Source organism: Carcharodon carcharias, chromosome 17 (genome assembly GCF_017639515.1).
Source record: "Carcharodon carcharias isolate sCarCar2 chromosome 17, sCarCar2.pri, whole genome shotgun sequence".
Lineage (NCBI taxonomy): Eukaryota > Metazoa > Chordata > Chondrichthyes > Lamniformes > Lamnidae > Carcharodon > Carcharodon carcharias.
Window position 1 is genome coordinate 56751374 of NC_054483.1, and position 20596 is coordinate 56771969.

Genomic DNA, 20596 nt, shown 5'->3' on the forward strand with positions numbered 1-20596 from the left:
GAAGCATTGAGTTTGACACGAAGCAATTTGCATATGTTTTATTACGAATGTAAAAAATTATGCAGCATGATCTGAGTTTTACATTGACACTTTTTTTTGGGTGTTTAGCTTTTATATTTCCAAAGCAATTGTTAGTTAATTTAATTGCCTCATTTTTTGAGGGGGGTTTTATTTTATTTCAGAACAGAATAATATCACATATTATTCTCATAAAGGAATGCAAGCAGGAAAGTTTCCTCCAAGCATTTATCAATGCTTTTAAGCCAGCTGAAAGTAAAAAAAAATTGTGATCGCATTGATCTAGGTAGATGGAAAAGGATATTAGGTGCATTCCAGTAGTTTAAAGCAGAATGTAATCTGTGGACTAAATTTAATACTGATCCATTCCAACTCAGCTAATTTCTGGATGTAAAAGTGGTTTTGTTAGAGAACAGAAATGTAATTTATAATATGGAGTTTTTTGACATTTTTGGAAGGACCCTTCAAGGTGTTTAATTAATGCCCCTTTATGAACATCTGCTCCATCTTTATTTCTCACCAGCCTTCTTGTTAGGGGCTAAACACACTGATCTCTTTCTTTCGGCCTAGCCAGCGATGCCCACATCCCATGAAAGCATTAAAAAAAACCTACCAGTGCTCCCTTGAACCCTGCCAGCAGCCAACAATTGTCACACCTCTTTGCATTTACCTCAGAAAGTGCATTTGCTGGCAAAGAAGGCCCTTGTTTTGCATAATTTTATAGTGGACCCTGGCTTTGACTGGAGCTTGGTACACAGTTGGTGACATATTTTCGGTTTTTAAGGGCTCCTTACGCTTTACACCACCTGTCCTGTCTAAACCGGCACATCAGCAGTATGGCCCTTATCACACCAAATCACATTTTGGTCTTTCCCCCTACTTGCTCTCTTTTAAGCACCTCACCTTGTTCCACCTCTCTCACCTCTCATTTAGAATCCTTGTTGACTACTCCTGCATTCGACCACACCACCCCCACCTCAAGTCCCATTCCAAAGTTCTCACCAGTCATTTACTACTTGACTTTCTAAATACCAGTTGCCTCACCTTTGAAGCTCCATTCACCAAAATTGTTTATGAGCTAACAGGTCACACTGGCTTCTGTACAGCTTTGATGTGTTTGTGCCTAGTAAAACCCTTCCTCTCTCCAATCAAGGTTGACTTAGCCATTCATCAGCACGCTGGAATACATCAACTGCTATTGGGCCACATTCTCCTCTGCTAAAATTCTCCACTACTCTGGGATCATCTTCAGATCTTTGCTTTTTATCTTTACTATCCAGGATCCCCTTAGAACCTTCTCCCCTGCTCTCTCCACCCTAACCTCCAGAAAGTGTCATTGACTTCTTTGTTGCTAAAATTGAGAGCACCCATTCAGCTGTACCTGCTGTCTTCCCCATTCATCTTGGGTACCAATCTAAACTTTCTCCCAGGCGCATCGCTGTCCTAACACTGCACCCACTTCTTTCTCTGCTTTCACACCTAGCATCACTCATGCCCTCTCCAAGCTTTTTTCTCCTTTCTAAATGTTTTCAATTTTTGCTCAGCATTCATTATTGTCTGATTTACACCTGTGCGAAGTTCCTTGGGATGCTTTTCTACATTACAGGTGCTATATTATAGCAAATTGATTTTGTTATTTCTGTTGGAGGGAGGCATGGTAAAGCCTAGACTAACTTGAGCAACGGTTTTCCCTTGCTCCTAAACTGGTATAAATCTTTATACCTATCTTCCTCATGATTAAAATTGGGAGTTCCCTGTGTGAAAGAATACGGGATGCAAATCCATGCTTTAATATCACATTAGGATAAGAATGAGCTAAGGGAAGGTTCTTGGTGTAATTTTAATCCTGTCTGTCTAAATTCATCCATGTGAGTATGACCAGTACAGCAGGGGCAGAATTTCGCAACCCCTGCCACTCACCCTGCACCCACCCCCACCGACTGCCCACCCCATGCCACTGCAAGAATTCACTGGCAGCTGATAGACCCCCAAAAAAGCCCGCCCTGCAGTGATAACATGCAGCCAGCAGACTAAACAGGCTGAGAATGGGGGTTCTGCCCCTTAGTGGGAGGAATTCCTGCCCTTGAGAGCTGGCTGTCAATCTGACTGGCCGGCAAATCTAGTAGTCCCAGTTACGCCAGAACTGAGTAGTGGGTGTGAATGGAAGTGAAAGCACCTCAGTGACGAAGAGAAGATGGTGCTGGAGCCGGGTAAGTCGGGGCTGTTTTGGGCAGGGAGGGATCGTGCAGCCTAGGGAGGGGGACAAGGAGTTGGTGGGGGGGGGTGGGGTGTTGAGTTTTGGAGGCCAGACAGGAGGTTCAAAGGGGAGAGGGGCTAACATCTTTGGGTAGGGGGTTATCTCTGACGCACAAAGGGCACCTCCCCAAATGCTGTGCCTCCCTTCCTTCCCGCCTTTATGAGTTTTATTTTTTAAAGGCAGGCTCCGCAGTCTTGCCCAACTGCCGATGCCAATTGGCGTGGGCAGCCTAATATATGGGTCAATTGGATTGGTAATTATTTATTTAAAAAATAATGGATGGGCTGCTGATTTTGGCAGGTTTGAGATGCCAGGAGGGTAGGGTAAAAATGTAAGTATGACCTTCGGGGCGGTGCCTCCGATGGGCATGAGAATCCCGAAAGGAGGTTCCACCCTCCCCCCACCATGCTTGATATCACCCAGTGCAGTGAAAACTGCTGGCCTTCCCACATGGCATGGCCCTACCCCGCCATGGGTAAAATACCAGCAGGGGTGAGATGAAGCCCTTAATTCCTTAATTGGCTATTACTTGACCACTTAAGTGCCTCAATAAGCCCAAGGGTGGGCGGGCCGCCCAACAACTGCACTACCTCCCATAAAATTTCAGAAATGTAAGGAGCAGATGGGTAGGCCACTCAATGGGTTTTATGAGCTCACTGCTTTCAAACCTGCTGGCAGGGAGCATGAAATCCAGCCCATTATCTCTGTTTCTCGCTCTACAGGTGCAGTCAAACTTGATGAGTATTTCTAGCATTTTTTTGTGTTTATTACAGCTTTGTATGTTTTAGTTTGCTGCAGAGCAATTTAGAATACACCAACTGGCCTTCTCTGATAGGCTCATCACTAGTTCTCTTCTGTGGAAGGTTTCTCTTGGAATGGAAAATCCATTTACTAATAGCTAACCTGTATCCCTTAGCATTGCTGGCTAGTGCAAACTATCAAAATTATGCTAGTTATATCAGTTGAACAATTCTTAATATGTTTTGTATATAGCAGACATTTGTGCACTGTTTTAACAAAGCTGTTCAATCATTTGTTTTTATATTAATTTGTGTTAATGACTTCACTGAAATAATTGACAAGAAAATGTTAAACAAGCCCACTAAGTCTTGGTCCTTAGTCAAGTATAGGCTCCATTATCTTTTGTTTCCGTTCCACATTCCTTGTTAATAGAGAGGACAGATCTTTACACGTTGTCAATCTGTTCATGTTTCGACTGATGCTTGATGACGTAATCACTTTGATCTGGTACCCTTCAAACTTGGTTGGATTCTACACAATGGACCTTTATCCTTCACCTTGCCAGCATTGTATTCTAGAATTGGAAGCTTGTTTAGGGGTTTTCTTCTTAAATATTTATTTAATAATTTATCTAAAGCATGATTCTAAGTTACATTTTCTGAATATAATTTAAGAGAAAGAAAGGCCTAAATGTCAGCCATCTAAAACGTTTAACCAGATTTAAAAATCTGTACTTAAAATTGTACTTTCAATCTTTACAATTTCATTAACCAGTACTTACAACCTTTATATTGAATTTATTTCTTCAATTTTTGCAAGGGAGCATGAAAGACAAGGATATATTGCGAAAACTGCTTCACTCTTCTAATTTCATTGGAACAGGAATTTTGTGACAAAAAAACAATGTTTCAAGCAGCAAGAAAAATAAATCTCCAGACTGTAATCAGGAGAATAGTAACTTGTCTTCTTTATTGCTCCCTGCTGCCACCGCTCCCAGACATTATATATAAAACACCAGCTGAGCCAGCACACTAAGTGTCACGTGCTGATTTAAGAAGCAAAATTTTAATTACATGAAATGTACAGCTAGGGGAAAACAATTTTATGCAATACAGCTTGCAATTTGCATCAAGTCTGCCGAAAAACTGATGTTATTTTTGGCAGGAGGAAATTTTATGCTTAACATTGGATCTATTGTTGCTCTTTTGCCCTTTCAAAGCTTTTTCATTTTAGTATCATCCTCGATCCTTCCATCTCTCCCCGAGCTTCAGTGATTTATGTTGGTGTAGCATCCCATGTACGAAAGTGGTCTTCTAAGCCCTAGACCAAGTGGCCATTCTTTACTAAATGAAGCCTATGCAATGACTATTGGCAGTAGCTGCCAGATAGGGTAGCAGCACCCCCATCTAATTCCAAGGCTGTCATCATGTTGCGTGCACATATTCATTTCCAGCAGGAGGCACAGTGCAGTGACAGGAGCGGCAACTCAATTTGATGTTTTCGTCTTTAAAAACCCAGAGACTCAAAAAAGCATTTCTGTGCCACCCCAACTGAGACCAGGTAAATCAATGCAGACAAGCGAATAAGCAGAGGCCCTTCCTGATAAATTTAGCGTAGTTACATATCATGTGATGCATTAGCTCACTGAGAAGCCAGGAGTGGAGGATTGTCATTTTTTTTACATATTATCGAGAAAGGATTTTAACAACTTTCTTAGGCTCAGTAATTTGTAAGAAACATAAACATTTATATTAATACCACATTTAGGGCAGAATTTTGCTCTGGATAGACAGGCGGACCCAACCAACTCGGCAGTGGGCAGGCAGCCAGTCGCTGCCGCTGAAACGGGCCCTGCTGCCATTTTATGTGGGCGGGCCAATTAAGGCCCACCCAGCGCGCTGTCCAACGGGAAGCGCCATGCACTCCCTGTGCGGGCAGGGGGGATTCCCCAACTGCAAAAGTGCGCTCTTTAATGCATGCGCACAAAAGAGCGCACATCTCCCTGAGGTTAAGTGCTGCCTCAGGAAGATGCTGAAAGGCTGTGAAACATTAAAAATAGCAAACTAAAAAAATCATTAACATGTCCCCCTCATGTGAAAATGTCACATGAGATGGGACATGTTAATGAAATACACAAAAACTTTATTAAACTTTTTTAAATCCGAAATCAAACCTCATCCCGCCACCGGATGAGGTTTGTTTAAAATTCACTTACCCACCTACCAGCTGGGCCCTTGCACCGAGCTGAAGTTCACACGAGCCCCTCAAAATCCTGGTCAATTGGTGACTTAATGACCTTAACAAGGCCTTTAATTAATGGCATGCACGCGTCGCGCTGCATAGCGCGCCCGCCAGCCAAAACATCGCGATGCTACGTGCTGACGTTGGGACGCTCGCGCAACATGAGTGCACGACATTTTAAGCACTGATAGGCGGGCTCCACCACCCGCAAGTCAGCCAGAAGATTCAGCCCTTAAAGATTTTCAACATGTTCACCATTTCTCTTCATGCTACAAATTGTGGTTGCTCAGACAAGACATAAATGTAGTGTACAAGGTAATTTCCTGTGCAAAAAAAGTTAAAATGATTGAAAATATTTTATCATGTCATGTACCTAGCAGCAGACTTAATTTAGGCTCTGTGAATTCACAAGGCAACAATTGAGTACAGACAAGGAGGCTCTTCAGCCCTTCTTAGTTCATTCATCCTGAATTATCTAAATTCCCCATTTTAAGTATGTTTAAAGCTGCCATATGCTGAGAGGGCAGAGGTCTTTCCTGGCCTTTCATCACATTTTATCACTCCCCAACATCAGATAGGTGCTCATTTTAAGGAGTGCCTGCAAGAATTGGGCTTTGGGCCCTGAGACTAGTGTCCAACCTCTTTCAGCTCGGAGTACATAGAGAATAAACAGCAAAGAGCAGGGAACATAAGGCAAGATTTCACTTTCCACGCTTCTCCCACCCATGGACCTGAATTTACAATGTAGCCCCTCTGGACAGGAATCAGAAGGACAAGATGCTGGCAGTCATTTCAGTTGCTGTGAGTTGCTTGGGTGCAAAGGTGCAGATACTCAACCCAGCTGTGGGGCGCCCTATGTCTGTGGAGCAACTGGCCTTAAATAACCTGAACCTGAATTTATTGCAGGCTGAGTACACTTTGAATGTGCAACACCTGCCTGGCCCCTAGATGCAGGGTGCATAGGAAAGTCAGCCCTGACATGTCAGATCCCTGATTTGCAATAAGATCAAGAGAAATTAGTTTAATGTATCTATCTCCTTTCTTCCCCTCACATTTTCTCTTCTTTTTCCTATCACTCCTGTCTTATTGTAAATAAATTACTGTGGAGGACCCAGATATCAGGTAATTTTCCAATGACATTGCAATACCTGGAAATTGCTCTTCATCAATCACCACGTTTGACCACTGAGAATATAGGTTGGTATATTTGAGGGGTATAGAGAGCTGTTAAGTCCAAATCAGATCCGGCATTAACAAAGAGGAAATTCGCTGAATCCAGAAATATCACAACATCTCTGAACTATCCTGTGGAGGTCACCATTCTTTCAAATGAGGACGGGAGTCACTAGGGGTTTCAGAAAGATTTGGTTGTCGCTCACTTCAGTTGAGGAAATACCTGGTCACACATGCTCACCCATTAGGACAATCCAGCATCCACAGAAGATGCTACTGTAGCTGAGTAAAACACATCAGCAGCCAAGAATCTGCCTTTATTCTTTCATCACACCAGAAACCATTCTTTTTATAATGACTTCCTGTACCCCTATTCATAATCAAAAAAAGGTATTTATAAAATGGCTCGCATTTATATTGCGCCTTTCACAACCTCCCAAAACATTTTATAGCCAACAAAGCACTTTGTTTGATGTATAGTCACTGTTGTAATATTGGAAATATGGCAGTTAAGTACAGCAAGATCCCAAAAGCAACAGTTTGATAATGACCAGATAATATGTTTTGGTTATGTTAGTTGAGGGATAAATATTGGCCAGTGCACCAAGCAGAATTCCCCTGCTCTACTTCAAATAGTGCCAGGGAATCATAGGGGAGATGATGGTGTAGTGGTATTGTCGCTGGAACTAGTAATCCAGAGACTCAGGGTAATACTCTGGGGACCTGGATTTGAATCCTGCCACAGCAGATGGTGGAATTTAACTTCAATAAAAATCTGGAATTAAAAGTCTAACGATGACCATGAAACCATTGTCAATTGTTGTAAAAACCCATTTGATTCACTAATGTCCTTTAGGGGAGGAAATATGCTATCCTCACCTGGTCAGGTCTACATGTGACTCCAGACCCAGCAATGTGGTTGACTCTTAAATGCCCCCTGAACTAGGGCAACTAGGGATGGGTAATAAATGCTGGCTTGGCCAGTAACACCCACATCCCATGAACAAATTAAAAAAAACAAAGGGATTCACGCTGGCTGGGCATTAATTGGCCATCCAGCGTGAAATGGCAGTCAGGGCCCTATCGTGGGTGGCGATCCATTTCGCAGCCGCTCCCGCGCACCCCCACCGAGCCCGCCTGAGGACCAGAAAATCCTGGCCCTGGAAACCAGCAAAGAATAGCATGTGAGGTCAAAAGTGTTATATTGTTTGTTCAGTAGGTCTCATGAAGAGGTTCAATGCTTTGTGTGGTTAAACATTAAGTGTTTATTGATAACACAAAACATGTACAGATATACAGACGAGAGTCCAGCTAAGGGCTAACTCCGTGCTGGCTTCTACACAGGTCCCTGTCCAGCCCACAACTCTCTCTAGTCTTACGCCAAGTATCTCTTGTGGACAGTGCTATACACAGTCCCACATTAATCCTTGCTATGCCAGATACCCTTATACACCTTCCCCAAGTCTTCATTCAAAATATTTACATTACAATCAAGTTTACACAACTTTTTCACATTACCATTATGCTATCCTTCTCCCCCTCTCAAGTCCCTGACTTTATAGATTCAGGTGGTCTGGAGACTTGATGATTCTCCCAGGTCTTGTTCTGGTTGCATTTGTAGAGGTGGTAGACTTTGTTGATTTGCTCAAACGTCGCTGATTTGGGGGTTGCATCATAGCCTGCCTTTCTGTCACTTCGTTGTCTTTTTCTAATTATCCTTTTCCGCTCCTTGGAGTTGAACCTCCTTGTCAACTTCCCATCTGGTCTGCTCGAGGGCCACTGGCTTATCTGGTTCTTTTCAGAGAGAATGCTCACTCTCTTCATTCTTGGGTACAGAGGTGTTGTTTATTTTTTTGTGGTCTGTCGTGATCTTTGTGGGAGTTTACATTTCAAAAATGTAAACATCCTTTCCACTTGTTTCAGAATTTCACCCAAATATTTGTTCACTCTCTTCAATTCAAATTCTTTTTCAAGCTTATAAATCTTTTCATTCAGATATACGCTACTCTAGTAAGTTTAGTTGTCTTTGTTTCAGGGTTATCTGCAGAACTTATGTATAAGTTGAACAACTTCGCCTGGGCATTCAGTTCTTTTTGGAATCTTTCGTCCATGGTCACTGCCTGCTCCTTAGACTCTTTCAATTTACTTATTAGATCCTGTTTCTTAGAGTTTACTTTATCTGCTTTCAAAGTCTGGATTTACTCATACATACTGCACGTCTCCTCTTCCATTTTCTTCAGATTGTATTGAAGCTCGAGGATTTAATCAATTTTTTTTGGTAATTCTGCATTCAGGCAACTGTTCTGATTCATCAGCAATACTTTCTCCTTTGTGAGAACTTCTACTTTCTCATGCCATTCTATGTTCTTGATTTTCATTTCAGCCATTTTGCTTTTCAACAACTCACTGGTTCTCAGTAAGTTTGACGAATCTAGTGCTTTGCCTTCCAGTTCCTTGCTTCTCAGTTACAGATTTACATTTTCTGACCTTACTTCAACCTTTTCTTTCTCACCTGCAGCAGAGCTTTGTCCTGGCTCTGCATTTACATTTCACTGTTAGCCAGGTCTGTCTCCGTTGAAGTTTTATTTGTTCCAGTTCAGTACTGGTGCTACTCATGGCTTCATTATTCACTTACCGCCTGGAACAATCTAGGACTTTCCCATTGATCATAGTCAGGTGTCTCTGCACTGTCACCTGATGTTGCAGTTCGGGAATCTTTCTCACTGATTCATATGATGTGGGTGACGCTGGCTAGGCCAGCATTTACTGCACCTTCCTAATTGCCATTGAGAAGGTGGTGGTGAGCTGCTGCCTTGTACCACTGCAGTCCATGTATTGTAGGTACACCCACATTGGTGTTAGGGAGGGAGTTCCAGAATTTTGACCCAGTGACAGTGAAGAAACAATGATATATTTCCAAATCAGGATGGTCTCTGGCTTGGAGGGAACTTCTAGGTGGTCGTGTTCCCATGTAACTGCAGCCCATGCCCTTCTAGATGGCAGCAGTCGTGGGTTTGGAAGGTGCTGTCTAAGGAGCTTTGGTGAATTCCTGCAGTGCACCTGGTAGATAGTACACACTGCTGCCACTGTGAGTTGGTGGTGGAGGGAGTGAATGTTTGTGGATGTGGTGCCAATCAAGCAGACTGCTTTCTCCTGGATGGTGTCAAGCTTCTTGAGTGTTGTCGGAGCTGTACTCATCCAGGCAAGTGGAGAGTATTCCGCCACACTCTTGATTTGTGTCTTGTAGATGGTGGACAGGGTTTGAGGAGTCAGGAGGTGAATTACTTGCCACAGGATTCCTAGCCTCTTTCCTGCTCTTGTAGCCACAATATTTATGTGGCTAGTCAAGTTCAGTTTCAGGTCAATGCTAACCCCAGAATGTTGATAACGGGGTTTCAGCAATGGTAATGCCATTGAATGGCAAGGGGCGATGGTTGGATCATCTCTTGTTGGAGATGGTCATCACCTGGCACTTATGTGGCATGTATGTTACTGGATATTGTCCAGTCTTGCTGCATTTGGACATGGACTGCTTCAGTATCTGAGGAGTCATGAATGGTGCTGAATCTATTGCAATCATCAGCGAACATCCCCACTTCTGACCTTATGACGAAAGGAATGTCATTGATGAAGCACCTGAAGATAGTTGGGCCTAGGACACTACCCTGAGAAACTCCTGCAGTGAAGTCCTGCAACTGAAATTATTGATCTCCAACAACCACAACCATCTTTCTTGGTGCTAGGTATGACGCCGACCAATGGAGAGTTTTCCACTGTTCCCATTGACTCAAGTTTTGCTTGTGCTTCTTGATGCTATACTTGGTCAAATGCTGCCTTGATGACAAGGGCAGCCACTCTCACCTCACCTCGGGAGTTCAGCTCTTTTGTCCATGTTTGAACCAAAGCTGTAATGAGGTCAGCAGCTGAGTGGCCCTGGTGGAACCCAAACTGGGCATCAGTGAGCAGGTTATTGCTGAGCAAGTGCCATTTGATAACACTGTTGATTACCCCTTCCATCGTTTTAGTGATGATGGAGAGTAGACTGATGGGGTGGCAATTGGTCAGGTTGGATTTGTTTCGCCTTTTTGTGTACAGGACATACCTACGCAATTTTCCACATTGCTGGGTAGATGCCATTGTTGTAGTTGTACTGGAATAGCTTGGCTAGGGGCATGGCAAGTTCTGGAGCACAAGTCTTTAGCACTATTGCCTGGATATTAGCAAGGCCCATAGCTTTGCAGTATCCAGTGCCTTCAGTTGTTTCTTAATATCACATCGGCTGAATCAAATTGGCTGAAGACTGGCATCTGTGATGCTGGGGACCTCTGGAAGAGGCTGAGATGGATCAGATACTTGACACTCCTGGCTGAAGATTGTTGCAAATGTTTCAGCCTTATTTCTTGCACTAATGTCCTGTGCTCCTACATCATCAAGGATGGTGATATTTGTGGAGCCTCCTCCTGCAGTGAGCTGTTAAATTGTCCACCACTATTCACAACTGGATGCAGCAGGACTACAGAGCTTAGATCTGACCTATTGGTTGTGAAATCACTTAGCTCTGTCTATTACTTGCTGCTTATGCTGTTTGGCACACAAGTAGTCCTGTGTTGTAACTTCACTGTGTTGCCACACCATTTTTAGCTCTGCCTGGTGCTGATCCTGGCATGTCCTCCTGCACTCTTCATTGAATCAGGTTGATCCCCTAGCTTGATGGTAATAGTAGAGTGGGGGATATGCCGTGCCACGAGGTTACAGATTGTATTTGAATGCAGTTCTGCTGCTGCTGATGGCCCATAGTGCCTCATGGTTGCTCAGTCTTGAGTTGATTGATTTGTTCAAAATCTACCCTATTTATCATGGTGGTAATGCCACATGACACAATGGAGGGTATCCTCAATGTGAAGACAGGAATTTACCTCCACGAGGATTCCTACCGTTACTGCCAAGGACAGATACATCTGCAGCAGGCAGATTGGTGAGGATGAGGTCAGGTATGTTTTTCCCTCTGATTGGTTCCCTCATCACCTGTTGCAGACCCAGTCTAGCAGCTATGCCCTATAGGACTTTGCCAGCTTGGTCTTAGTAGTACTGTCCAACCACTCTTGGTGCTGGGCATTGAATTCCCCCCCATCCAGAGTACATTCTGCACCCTTGTTACCCTCAGCACTTCCTCCAAGTGGTGTTCAACGTGGAGGAGGACTGACTCATCAGCGGAGGGTGCGGGGTTGGTGGATGGGGGGGGCGGTACATAATAATCAGTTTTCCTTGCCTATGTTTGACCTGATGCCATGAGACTTCATGGGGTCTGGAGTCGATGATGAGGACTCCCAGGGCAACTCCCTCCTGACTGTATACCATTGTGCCCCCACCTTTGCTGAGTCTGCTCTGTGGTGGTCAGGACATAGTGATGGTGGTGTCTGTGACATTATATGTAAGGTATGGTTCCGTGAGGATGACTATGTCAGGCTTTTGCTTGACTAGTCTGTGAGCCAGCTCTCCCAATTTTAGCACTGGCTCCCAGATGTTAGTAAGGAGGACTTTGCAGGGTTGACAGGCTGAGCTTGCTGTTGTCATTTCTGGTGCCTAGGTCGATGCTGGTTGGTCCATCCAATTTTATTGCTTATCAATCTTCTAACGGTTTGATACAAAGGAGTGGCTAGCTAGGAGATTTCAGAGGGCATTTAAGAGTCAACCACATTGCTGTGGGTCTGGAGTCATGTGGAGGCCAGCTCAGATAAGGATGGCAGATTTCCTTAAAGGATGTTAGTGAACCAGATGGGTCTTTTTTAAACAACAATCAACAATAGTTTCATGGTCATCATTAGGCTTTTACTTCCACATTTTTATTGATTGAATTCAAATTCCACCATCTGCCATTATGGGATTCAAACATGGGTCCCTAGAGCATTACCATTTGTCTCTGGATTACTAGTCCAGTGACAATAACACTACACCACCAACTCCCCCCATGTGTGTTGGCATTTTCAAAAAGTTTTATAGTTCTGACTTCTGGCTGCGTTTGCTGCCATTGTGTGGTTTGCTTGAGTGTTGTATTTTCCCTTTTTGTAGCTTTACTGGGGGGTTTCCATCACTCATTTTAAGCTCTGCATGCTCCACAGTTTGAAGATGAAAATATTTGTAAAAGGCTTTTACTATTTCATCAAAGCTGGTTGAGAATTCATCAATGCATTGCATTAGGATTACTTTATCCATAAACTTATCAAACGAGTATAAAAGTGTATTAATCTGGACTTCCTCTGATTTCCTACTTAAACCAGGTATACTCCAGTAACTTAAAAAGTTTCTTCTCCAAGAAGCCCAATTTTGTATCTGGTTTGGCTCTTGAATCAGTCCAAATTGGTGAAGTTGATTTGTTATCTATGGTTGTTTCAAATTTTTTGTGAGTACAGCTTTAAATGCTGTGCAAGTTTTAAAGATGGTGCCACAGTAAGTTTTCTTTCAAAGATCCTTCCTGCGCTTGACAGGTTTTGGCAGGCTCCCACTGAGATGGCAGTCCCTACTTCTTTGTCTTTCGTTTGGTGCAGTGATTTAATTGGCTATCCTGGCCTCCGCTGCAATACCATTGGATCTTTGGGTGTTTTAACATCAGTTCCTGGTTTTGTCTGGGCTTTTTAAACTGCCATTTTATTTTCTTTGCAACAAGCTTGGCTGGCACGCAGTAGGTGTGGCTCTGACTCTGAACCCAGGCTGATCGCGGTGCTTTTGGAAACAGGTTGCTCTGACTTTTAAAAGACTAAAAACTTTTTTCAACTAGTTCTGGCCAAGAACTTTTTTTTAAAGATCATCCCTGCTAGGCCCTTTGACCCTGCAATCTGCGGGTATTCATACTGGACCTCCATGATCTTATGGAGTCCCCAGCTGCTCTGTGGATTTTTATCTTCTGCAGTTTTGCTATGAAGCTTCTCTCAGGTGATCTCTCTTTGTGTCTTCGCTTCAGATGCTTTCAGTCAGGTTAGAGTGCCGCTCCTTTAATTTTCCAGCTTTTGAATTTCTGCTCCAGCTTCTCGAAGGTTCTGGGTTTTTCCCAGAACTGCCATCATGTTATATGTTGTATGTTGAGTAGGTCACATGAAGAGGTTCCAACTCTTTTTTCGTGAAAAATTAAGGGCAGAATTTTTCCCGTGTCGGGCTGGCTCGGCGGGAGAGGTTGCGGAGCCGCCCGCGATTGGCTCCGCTCTGCCATTTTATGCAGGTGAGCCAATTAAGGCCCACCCAGTGTAATACGTGAGCGGTAGTGCTGAGGGTGCTGCCTGTGCGAGCGGGAGGAGGAGGGAGAGTTGGATCTAGTGCTCTTTCACGCATGCGCACGAAAGAGCACTTCAATCTCCCTGAGGCACAGAGCTGAAGCGATTGTTAAAAAAATAAATAAAAACAATGAAAATTTAATAGGCTATACCCCCTCACATGATTGTGTCACATGAGATGGGACATTTTTTTAATTTTTCATAGAAACTTTTTATTTAAGTTGTAAAAGCTTTAGAAAACCTCATCTTGCTCGTGGATGAGGTTTCCTAAAAAATGTAAAGGCTGCTTGGCCTTTTCGCCTGCCCGCCAACTGTAAGGTTGGATGGGCAGTGTAAAGTTGAACTTAATTACTTTGTTATTGGCCTTAATAGCACTTGTAAACATTGGCGGGTGCGCAGCCGACTCTGGCGCACATCCGCTGAATAAAACATCATGAAACAGCACGATGATATTGGGATGCACGCCCAATGTCATCGTGCGACATTTTACATGCTGGCATGTCGGGCCCGCCCCCACTGACTGAAAAATCCTGGCCCAAGTGTTTATTGTTAACACATAACTATTTTCATAGATATAGTCCAAACTAGGAGCTAAATCTATGCTGGCTTCACGAAGGTCTCTGTTCAGTTCATAACGCTCTCTAGTCTCAGGTCATGTGTCTCTTTACATCACCTTGTGGGCAGTAATGTACCAAGTCCCTCATTAACCCTTGCTAACCCTTATACTACAAGATGCAAAGGAAAAGCTGTATTTTTGGAGCATTAGGAGTTTTCAAAAAGGGGCATTATATTTGTTTTGGTTACAAGGGGTAGATATAGGTAAAATAACATCATATTTATTTTCTCAATATTGGAGGGATATCTACATTGATGAGCTGTGGAGGCTCCAAGCCTGGAATGGTGATTTGAAGATGTTTAGCTTTTGAAGCTCCATTGGGTAGTAGATACACCACTATATATCTGACTTGTGGCCAGAGTTGCACTTAATAACCTTGTGGTGCCACCTAAACACAGAAATGATGACACTTAGAAAAAGAGTATATGACATATGAATAGCGATGGCAGGTAGGCCAACAATTTATAAATTGCAAACCTTAAGCTAGACTTTGACCTCTTGCAAGGAGGAGAGATGAAATGTTTGCAGAAGTGGTTAGGAGAAAAACAAAGTGCTTTAGAAGAAAATGTTAGAGGAGATAAAGAGATAAAGCAGCAATATCAGGATAGGTCTAGAAAAGTAATGTATCAAAAGACTGAGGGGGAAATTTTCCGATGAAGGTGGAATCATTGGGACAATTGCTGGTGAATGGAAACAGAGAATGGTGGGGTGGGGGGTGGGTGGTGGTGGATGCTGAAACCATTGGCTCGTTTAGAAATAAAAAATAAAATATGTCGGAAATGCTCAGCAAGTCAGGCAGCATCCATGGAGAGAAACAGTTAACATTTCAGGTCAATGACCTTTCATCAGAATCAAAAACGATTTTTTAGGAAACCTGGTATGCATTTTTTGTTAGTTAAGGAGCATAGGACATTTTCAGAATAGGGAAAAGGATAATCTCATTCTTTTCTTTACTGCTCTCAACACCATCTTCATATCATACATGTCTATACCTTCTTTTCTCTAAAACAGATCTAAGTGTCTCCTAAACTTTTGTATTGCTGCAGTGGGCTTCCTCACTCCCTGTTAGTGTACTGGTATGTTGCTTTAGATTTAGTAGCAAGCAGCACAAGTCTTCAAGTATTTAAATCAGTGAAAATGATTTGGATAGGGCTTAAATTTCCATGGATTTACGTTAGCTAAAGTTGGACCCAAGTCTTATATGACTTAACCTATTGCCTTCTGCATTGCAAGCTGTAGAACATGCAGCAAACTGAACAATTGCAAGGATTTTAATAAGTATCCTAAATAAAACATGGTGAAGGAAACAGTCTTCTCTGATTTATGGAACAGAGGTAGGAACAAAAATCTATTCATTTTATAATTAAAATATTTCCTGAGCATTGATGCTATAAAACATTGAACTAATCTGGAATAATTTTGGTGTAAGTAAACATGCTGCTAAAACTTAAATGCAAGGCCGAGCTTTCTTTTTCTCCCTGGTGCTCCTGACCTATAAGCATTTTTCTAAAGCACAATGCATCCTGATTAGCTGACTGCATTGGATTTAATACATTCTCAGAGTGTCCAGGAAACATGTGGATGAAACACCACTGAGACGTTAATTCATGATCATATTACCTTTCAAAATTAGCTAACCTGTTAGCTACCAGTGAGGTGCTAATGTTCATAGTTAGTGATGTTTGCAATTAAGCAAAATTCCAGTTACATGTCATGCTAATCATAGTGTTATGGGGCTGAGGTTTATGCAAATGTCAGTAACCCCTCTGCTGGCACCGAAACCGAGAAACGAGCCTGCGCCGACAGGCAGCAGGACTGTGTGTGGCATTTTACCAATTAAGAGGCTGCCCCTAATTGGACAGTGGCATGCTTCCCAGAGCTGCTAGCCCAGTCAGGAGGCTGGCAGCTTGGCTGCCTCAGCAGCATTACTGACAGAGATAGCCACTGCTGAAGCTGCAGGAAGGAAGAGAAGGCAAGATTAGTTTTTATTTTAACCATGCCAGGGACCAGGCAGAGATGCACAGTCTATAAGTGGAACCATAGCACTGGGGAGGTGGAGGTCTTGCTGATGAGGCCCCCTCCATGGACCATGCAGCGGTCATAAAGGAAGGTTCTCCTCCCCGAAACCCAGTGAGAGGCCTCCAGAGTTTACCCATCAATGCTCTTACATGGGTGGCGGCACCCCCTGACTCCATTAACATGCTGGCAGGGGCAGAAATTGACCCTTATTTGGCTTAATTGGCCGTGCTGTGTGTGACCGTGCCGATGAGGTTCTCACTGCTGGTAATATTCCAAGGTGGCAGATGAAATCCAGCACTTTCCATCATTATTTTCCATACCCTCCCACCAGTCCATTCCCAGAGGGCTGGTAAAATCCAGCCCATGGTGCCATTTGGCCCATTGAGTGAATGCTGGTTCTCTGTAGAGAAATCCTATCAGACCCATTCCCTCACTCTATCCCCATAGCCCTGCAAGTTTTTTTTCCCCTCAAATGTCTATCCAGTTTACTTTTTTTAATATTTTGTATTATGGATAAGTGCTGAGAGATATTGGATTTGAATTTCCCCCTGAATCTTCTGTTTTCACACTATATTCTTCGTTTTTAAGTTATATTTTCTGCATTGAGGCACAGCTCAAATTCAAAGTATATGTGTAAGAGGATTCTTGGTAAAGAATACGACTAGTTCTAAAAGATGTGTTTATCTCAGTTTTATTGTATCTTTATGAACAACCTTTGAGAAAACATTTCTGATTCGTAGAGGTCCTAGTATTTTTTGTGATCAATTTGTTATTTTTTCTCTGTATACATTGATTTCTGGAAAGGCATTTGTTGAAATTGCTCATTTCTTGAAGAGCTAAGTTTAGTATCAAAGAGGTTTTAGGGCTTAGGTTGTCCTGAGAGATAAGTTAATAAGGTTTTTAATTAATTAAGGACCTTTTTATTTATTTAATCTGTGTTACATATACAGTGAAATAAGTTTACATAAAATATTTTTTTCCATATAATGTTGTGACATGATTCTGGAGTTAATTGTATCCCCGCCTTCAAATTTCATCCCTATATTGCTAGACATTAAATAATACCGTGATATAGTCCTTGTAGTATTTCATCCTTCTAGAATTTTATCCATGTGACTATTCTGAACTTGCAAGCCTAGTCTGTGGATCTTGACAAGCTATTCAACTATGTGCAGTGAAGGGTTAAGGGACTGGGCAGGGGTTCAATATAACTAAACCTGACACTACCATCCAATGCCCACAAAAGTGCACTTCCTAGCACAATAATACATAGGAGTTTGAATCCTGGCTATCTTCCCTTCTACCTTCTACCTTCAAACAAGCATTCAATTTGGATCCCTGCACCAGAAATAAAATGACTCAGCAAAGGCTTAGTAAATGTCACAAGGTGCATTGCCTATTGAACCACCAAGTGAATACGTTAATGGGATCTTATACCCTTTAATCGGGTCCATATTTGCAAGCAAAAGTTGGTTGTTTTAATGAGGATCAGCATCCCCCATACTGAGCACTTTAGAAATTGCACACTGATGAGATAGAACATGTATTCAAACGTAATTGGGCAGAACACACTTAAAGTAATTAGCATTTAAATAAATTGAGATAAAACTCAAGAAATTAATCCATCTCCTTGGGCTGCAAAGATATGTGATCAGCTCACTACAGCAGAACAGTGGAGCCCATTACTACAGCAGCAAGCTTTAGAAATGGACTATTATACTTGCCTTTTTCATAATTTATAAGTTTAAATAATGCACATCTATCAGCAAACTTCTAGCTAGAATCAGCAATTTCAATTTTTCTTTTCCAGCAAATACAGCTAAGGTCTTCATCGAGGTTCAAGATGAAAATGACCATGCCCCTGTTTTCACCAAGTCTCTCTATCTGGGTGGGGTGACTGAAGATGCCAAGACATTCACCACTGTGCTTCGTGTTGAGGTGAGTGAAGATGATGAATTTGCTGGATAGCAGAGGCTCTTTAATGATCTGAGTGATGGTTTTCATTATTAGGTTACTGTGAAAAGCGATAGAAATTCCGAGTTGTGTCTGACTTGATCTAAATCACATTGCTACATGATCAAAATAAACCAGTATTCATACAAAATCAGTTTCAGACTTTAATCCCTACAAAAGAAAAATGCAGGTTTTTGCGAGATAGATTTTGCTGGTAGCCCTTCCACACACTCCTCTTAATTCAGCTATGTTTTACTTGAAAAATTAAAATTATCCAGTTGTGCAAATTAAGAAATGTATAAATAAAACAGTGCATGAAGCATTTTTTGTACAATTTCAATTTGAATTGCAGGTAATTAAGCTACTTGAAAATACAAGTAGGCTGTATGTCAGTTATCAAAATGATTTTAGCTAGATTTGCATTATTACATATACCAACTATAGATTAGAACAGCTGCAAATGTTTTTAGAATCTATTGGAGTTGGAATTCTTAGTAAATTTTCAGTCTGTACATTGGTTTTCCAGCATTTATTACTAATTTTCAGAAGAATTGGATTGAAAATGTGCTTAATTGTAGGAAAGTCCAAAATTACATTTTGACTTTGATTTTTTTGTGGCTATTAGTCATTCTTAACAACCAAAAGGTGAATACTAAAGTTAGATTTTTTTTTTTACATTTGTCCGCCTTGACAATATTGTTCCAAATCAGGATGGTTTGGATTGGAGAGCAACTTGCAGGTGGCTTTGTTCGTATGGGCCTGCTGCCCTTGTTTTTCGAGGCAGTGGGGTCACAGGTTTGGAAGGTACTGTAAAAGGAGTCTTTGTGAGTTTCTACAGTGCACCTTGTATGTGGTACACACTGCTGCTACTTTGTGCCAATGATGGAGGGAATGAATGTTTAAGGAGGAGAATGGAGTGCTAATCAAGAGGGCTGCTTTGTCCTCGATAATATTGAGCTTCTTGAGTGTTGTTGGAGCTGCACTCATCAAGGCAAGTGGAGAGTATTCTATCACTTCCTAACTTGTACTTTGTAGATGGTGAACAGGCTTTGGGGAGTCAGGAGGTGAGTTACTTGCCACAGTATTTATGTGGCTATTACAGTGAAGTTTCTCATTAATGGTAGCACCCCCCTGCCCCCCCGCAAACCCTCCCCCCCCCCAAACCCTCCCCCCCCAAACCTCCAACAGGATCTCGATTGTGGGGAATTCAGCAGTAATTCCATTGAATATCAAAGCAAGGTGGTTAGATTCTCTCTTATTGGAGATAGTCATTGCCTGGCACTTGTATGGCACAAATGTTATTTTCCACTTAACAATCCAAGCCTGAATGTTGTTGAGGCCTTGTTGTATGCTGTCACGGACTGCATCGGAACCTGAGGAGTTGCAAATGGTGCTGAACATTGTTTGCTGATGATTGCACATTCTGACCTGACGAAGTGGGGAAGGTCAGTGATGAAACAGTTGAAGGTGGTAGGGCCCAGGACACTACCCTGAGGAATGCCAGCCGTAATGATGTTTTGTTTTATATTTTTCACAGGATGCGAGCATTGCTGGTGAGCACAGCATTTGCTGCCCATCCCTAATTGCCGTTGAGAATATAATGGCGAGTCGCCTTCTTGAATCACTGTTGTCCGTGAGGTGTAGGTCCTGTTAAGGAGGAAGTTCCAGAATTTTGATGCAGTGACATGAAGGAATGGCAATATAGTTTCAAATCAGGATAGTGTGTGGCTTGGAAGGGAACTTGCAGGTGGTGACTTCCCAGACATGTGTTGCCCTTGTCCTTCTAGATGATAGAGGTCATGGGTTTTGAAGGTACCTTTGAAGGAGCCTTGGTGAGTTGCTGCAGTGCATCTGCAACTATGTGCACTTATCGTGAAGGGAGTGAATATTTAAGGTGCTGGATGGGGTGCTGATCAAGCAGTCTGCTTTTTCCTGAATGGTGTCAGGTCTTGTAGGAGCTGCACTCATCCGGACAAGTGGAAAGTATTCCATTACAATCCTGACTAGTGCCTTGTAGATGGTGGACAGGCTTTGGGTGTCAGGAGGTGAGTTACTTGACCCGGAATCCTCAGCTTCTGACCTGCTCTTGCACCACAGTATCTCTGGCTGGTGTGGTTAAGGTTCTGGTCAATGGTATCTCCCTGGATGTTGTTGGTGGGGGATTTAGCGATGGTAATGTTGTTGAATGTTATGGGTAGATGGTTAGATTCTGTCTTGATGGAGATAGCCTTTGCCTTGTGTGGCCCGAATGTTACTTGCCACTTCTCAGCCCAAGCCAGAATGTTGTCCAGGTCTTGCTGCATGCGAGCTGGA

General features: G+C 42.6%; 1 protein-coding gene across 1 annotated transcript in view; it reads left to right on the top strand.

The window, feature by feature from the left end:
* The window catches only part of pcdh15b (protocadherin-related 15b), a 1048074-nt gene that overhangs the window by 897482 nt on the left and 129996 nt on the right, over positions 1-20596 (top strand). Inside the window, exon 28 of the mRNA XM_041210329.1 lies at positions 18141-18268. Within this exon, the coding sequence (XP_041066263.1) occupies positions 18141-18268 (128 nt within the window). The remainder of the gene's footprint in view (positions 1-18140; positions 18269-20596) is intronic.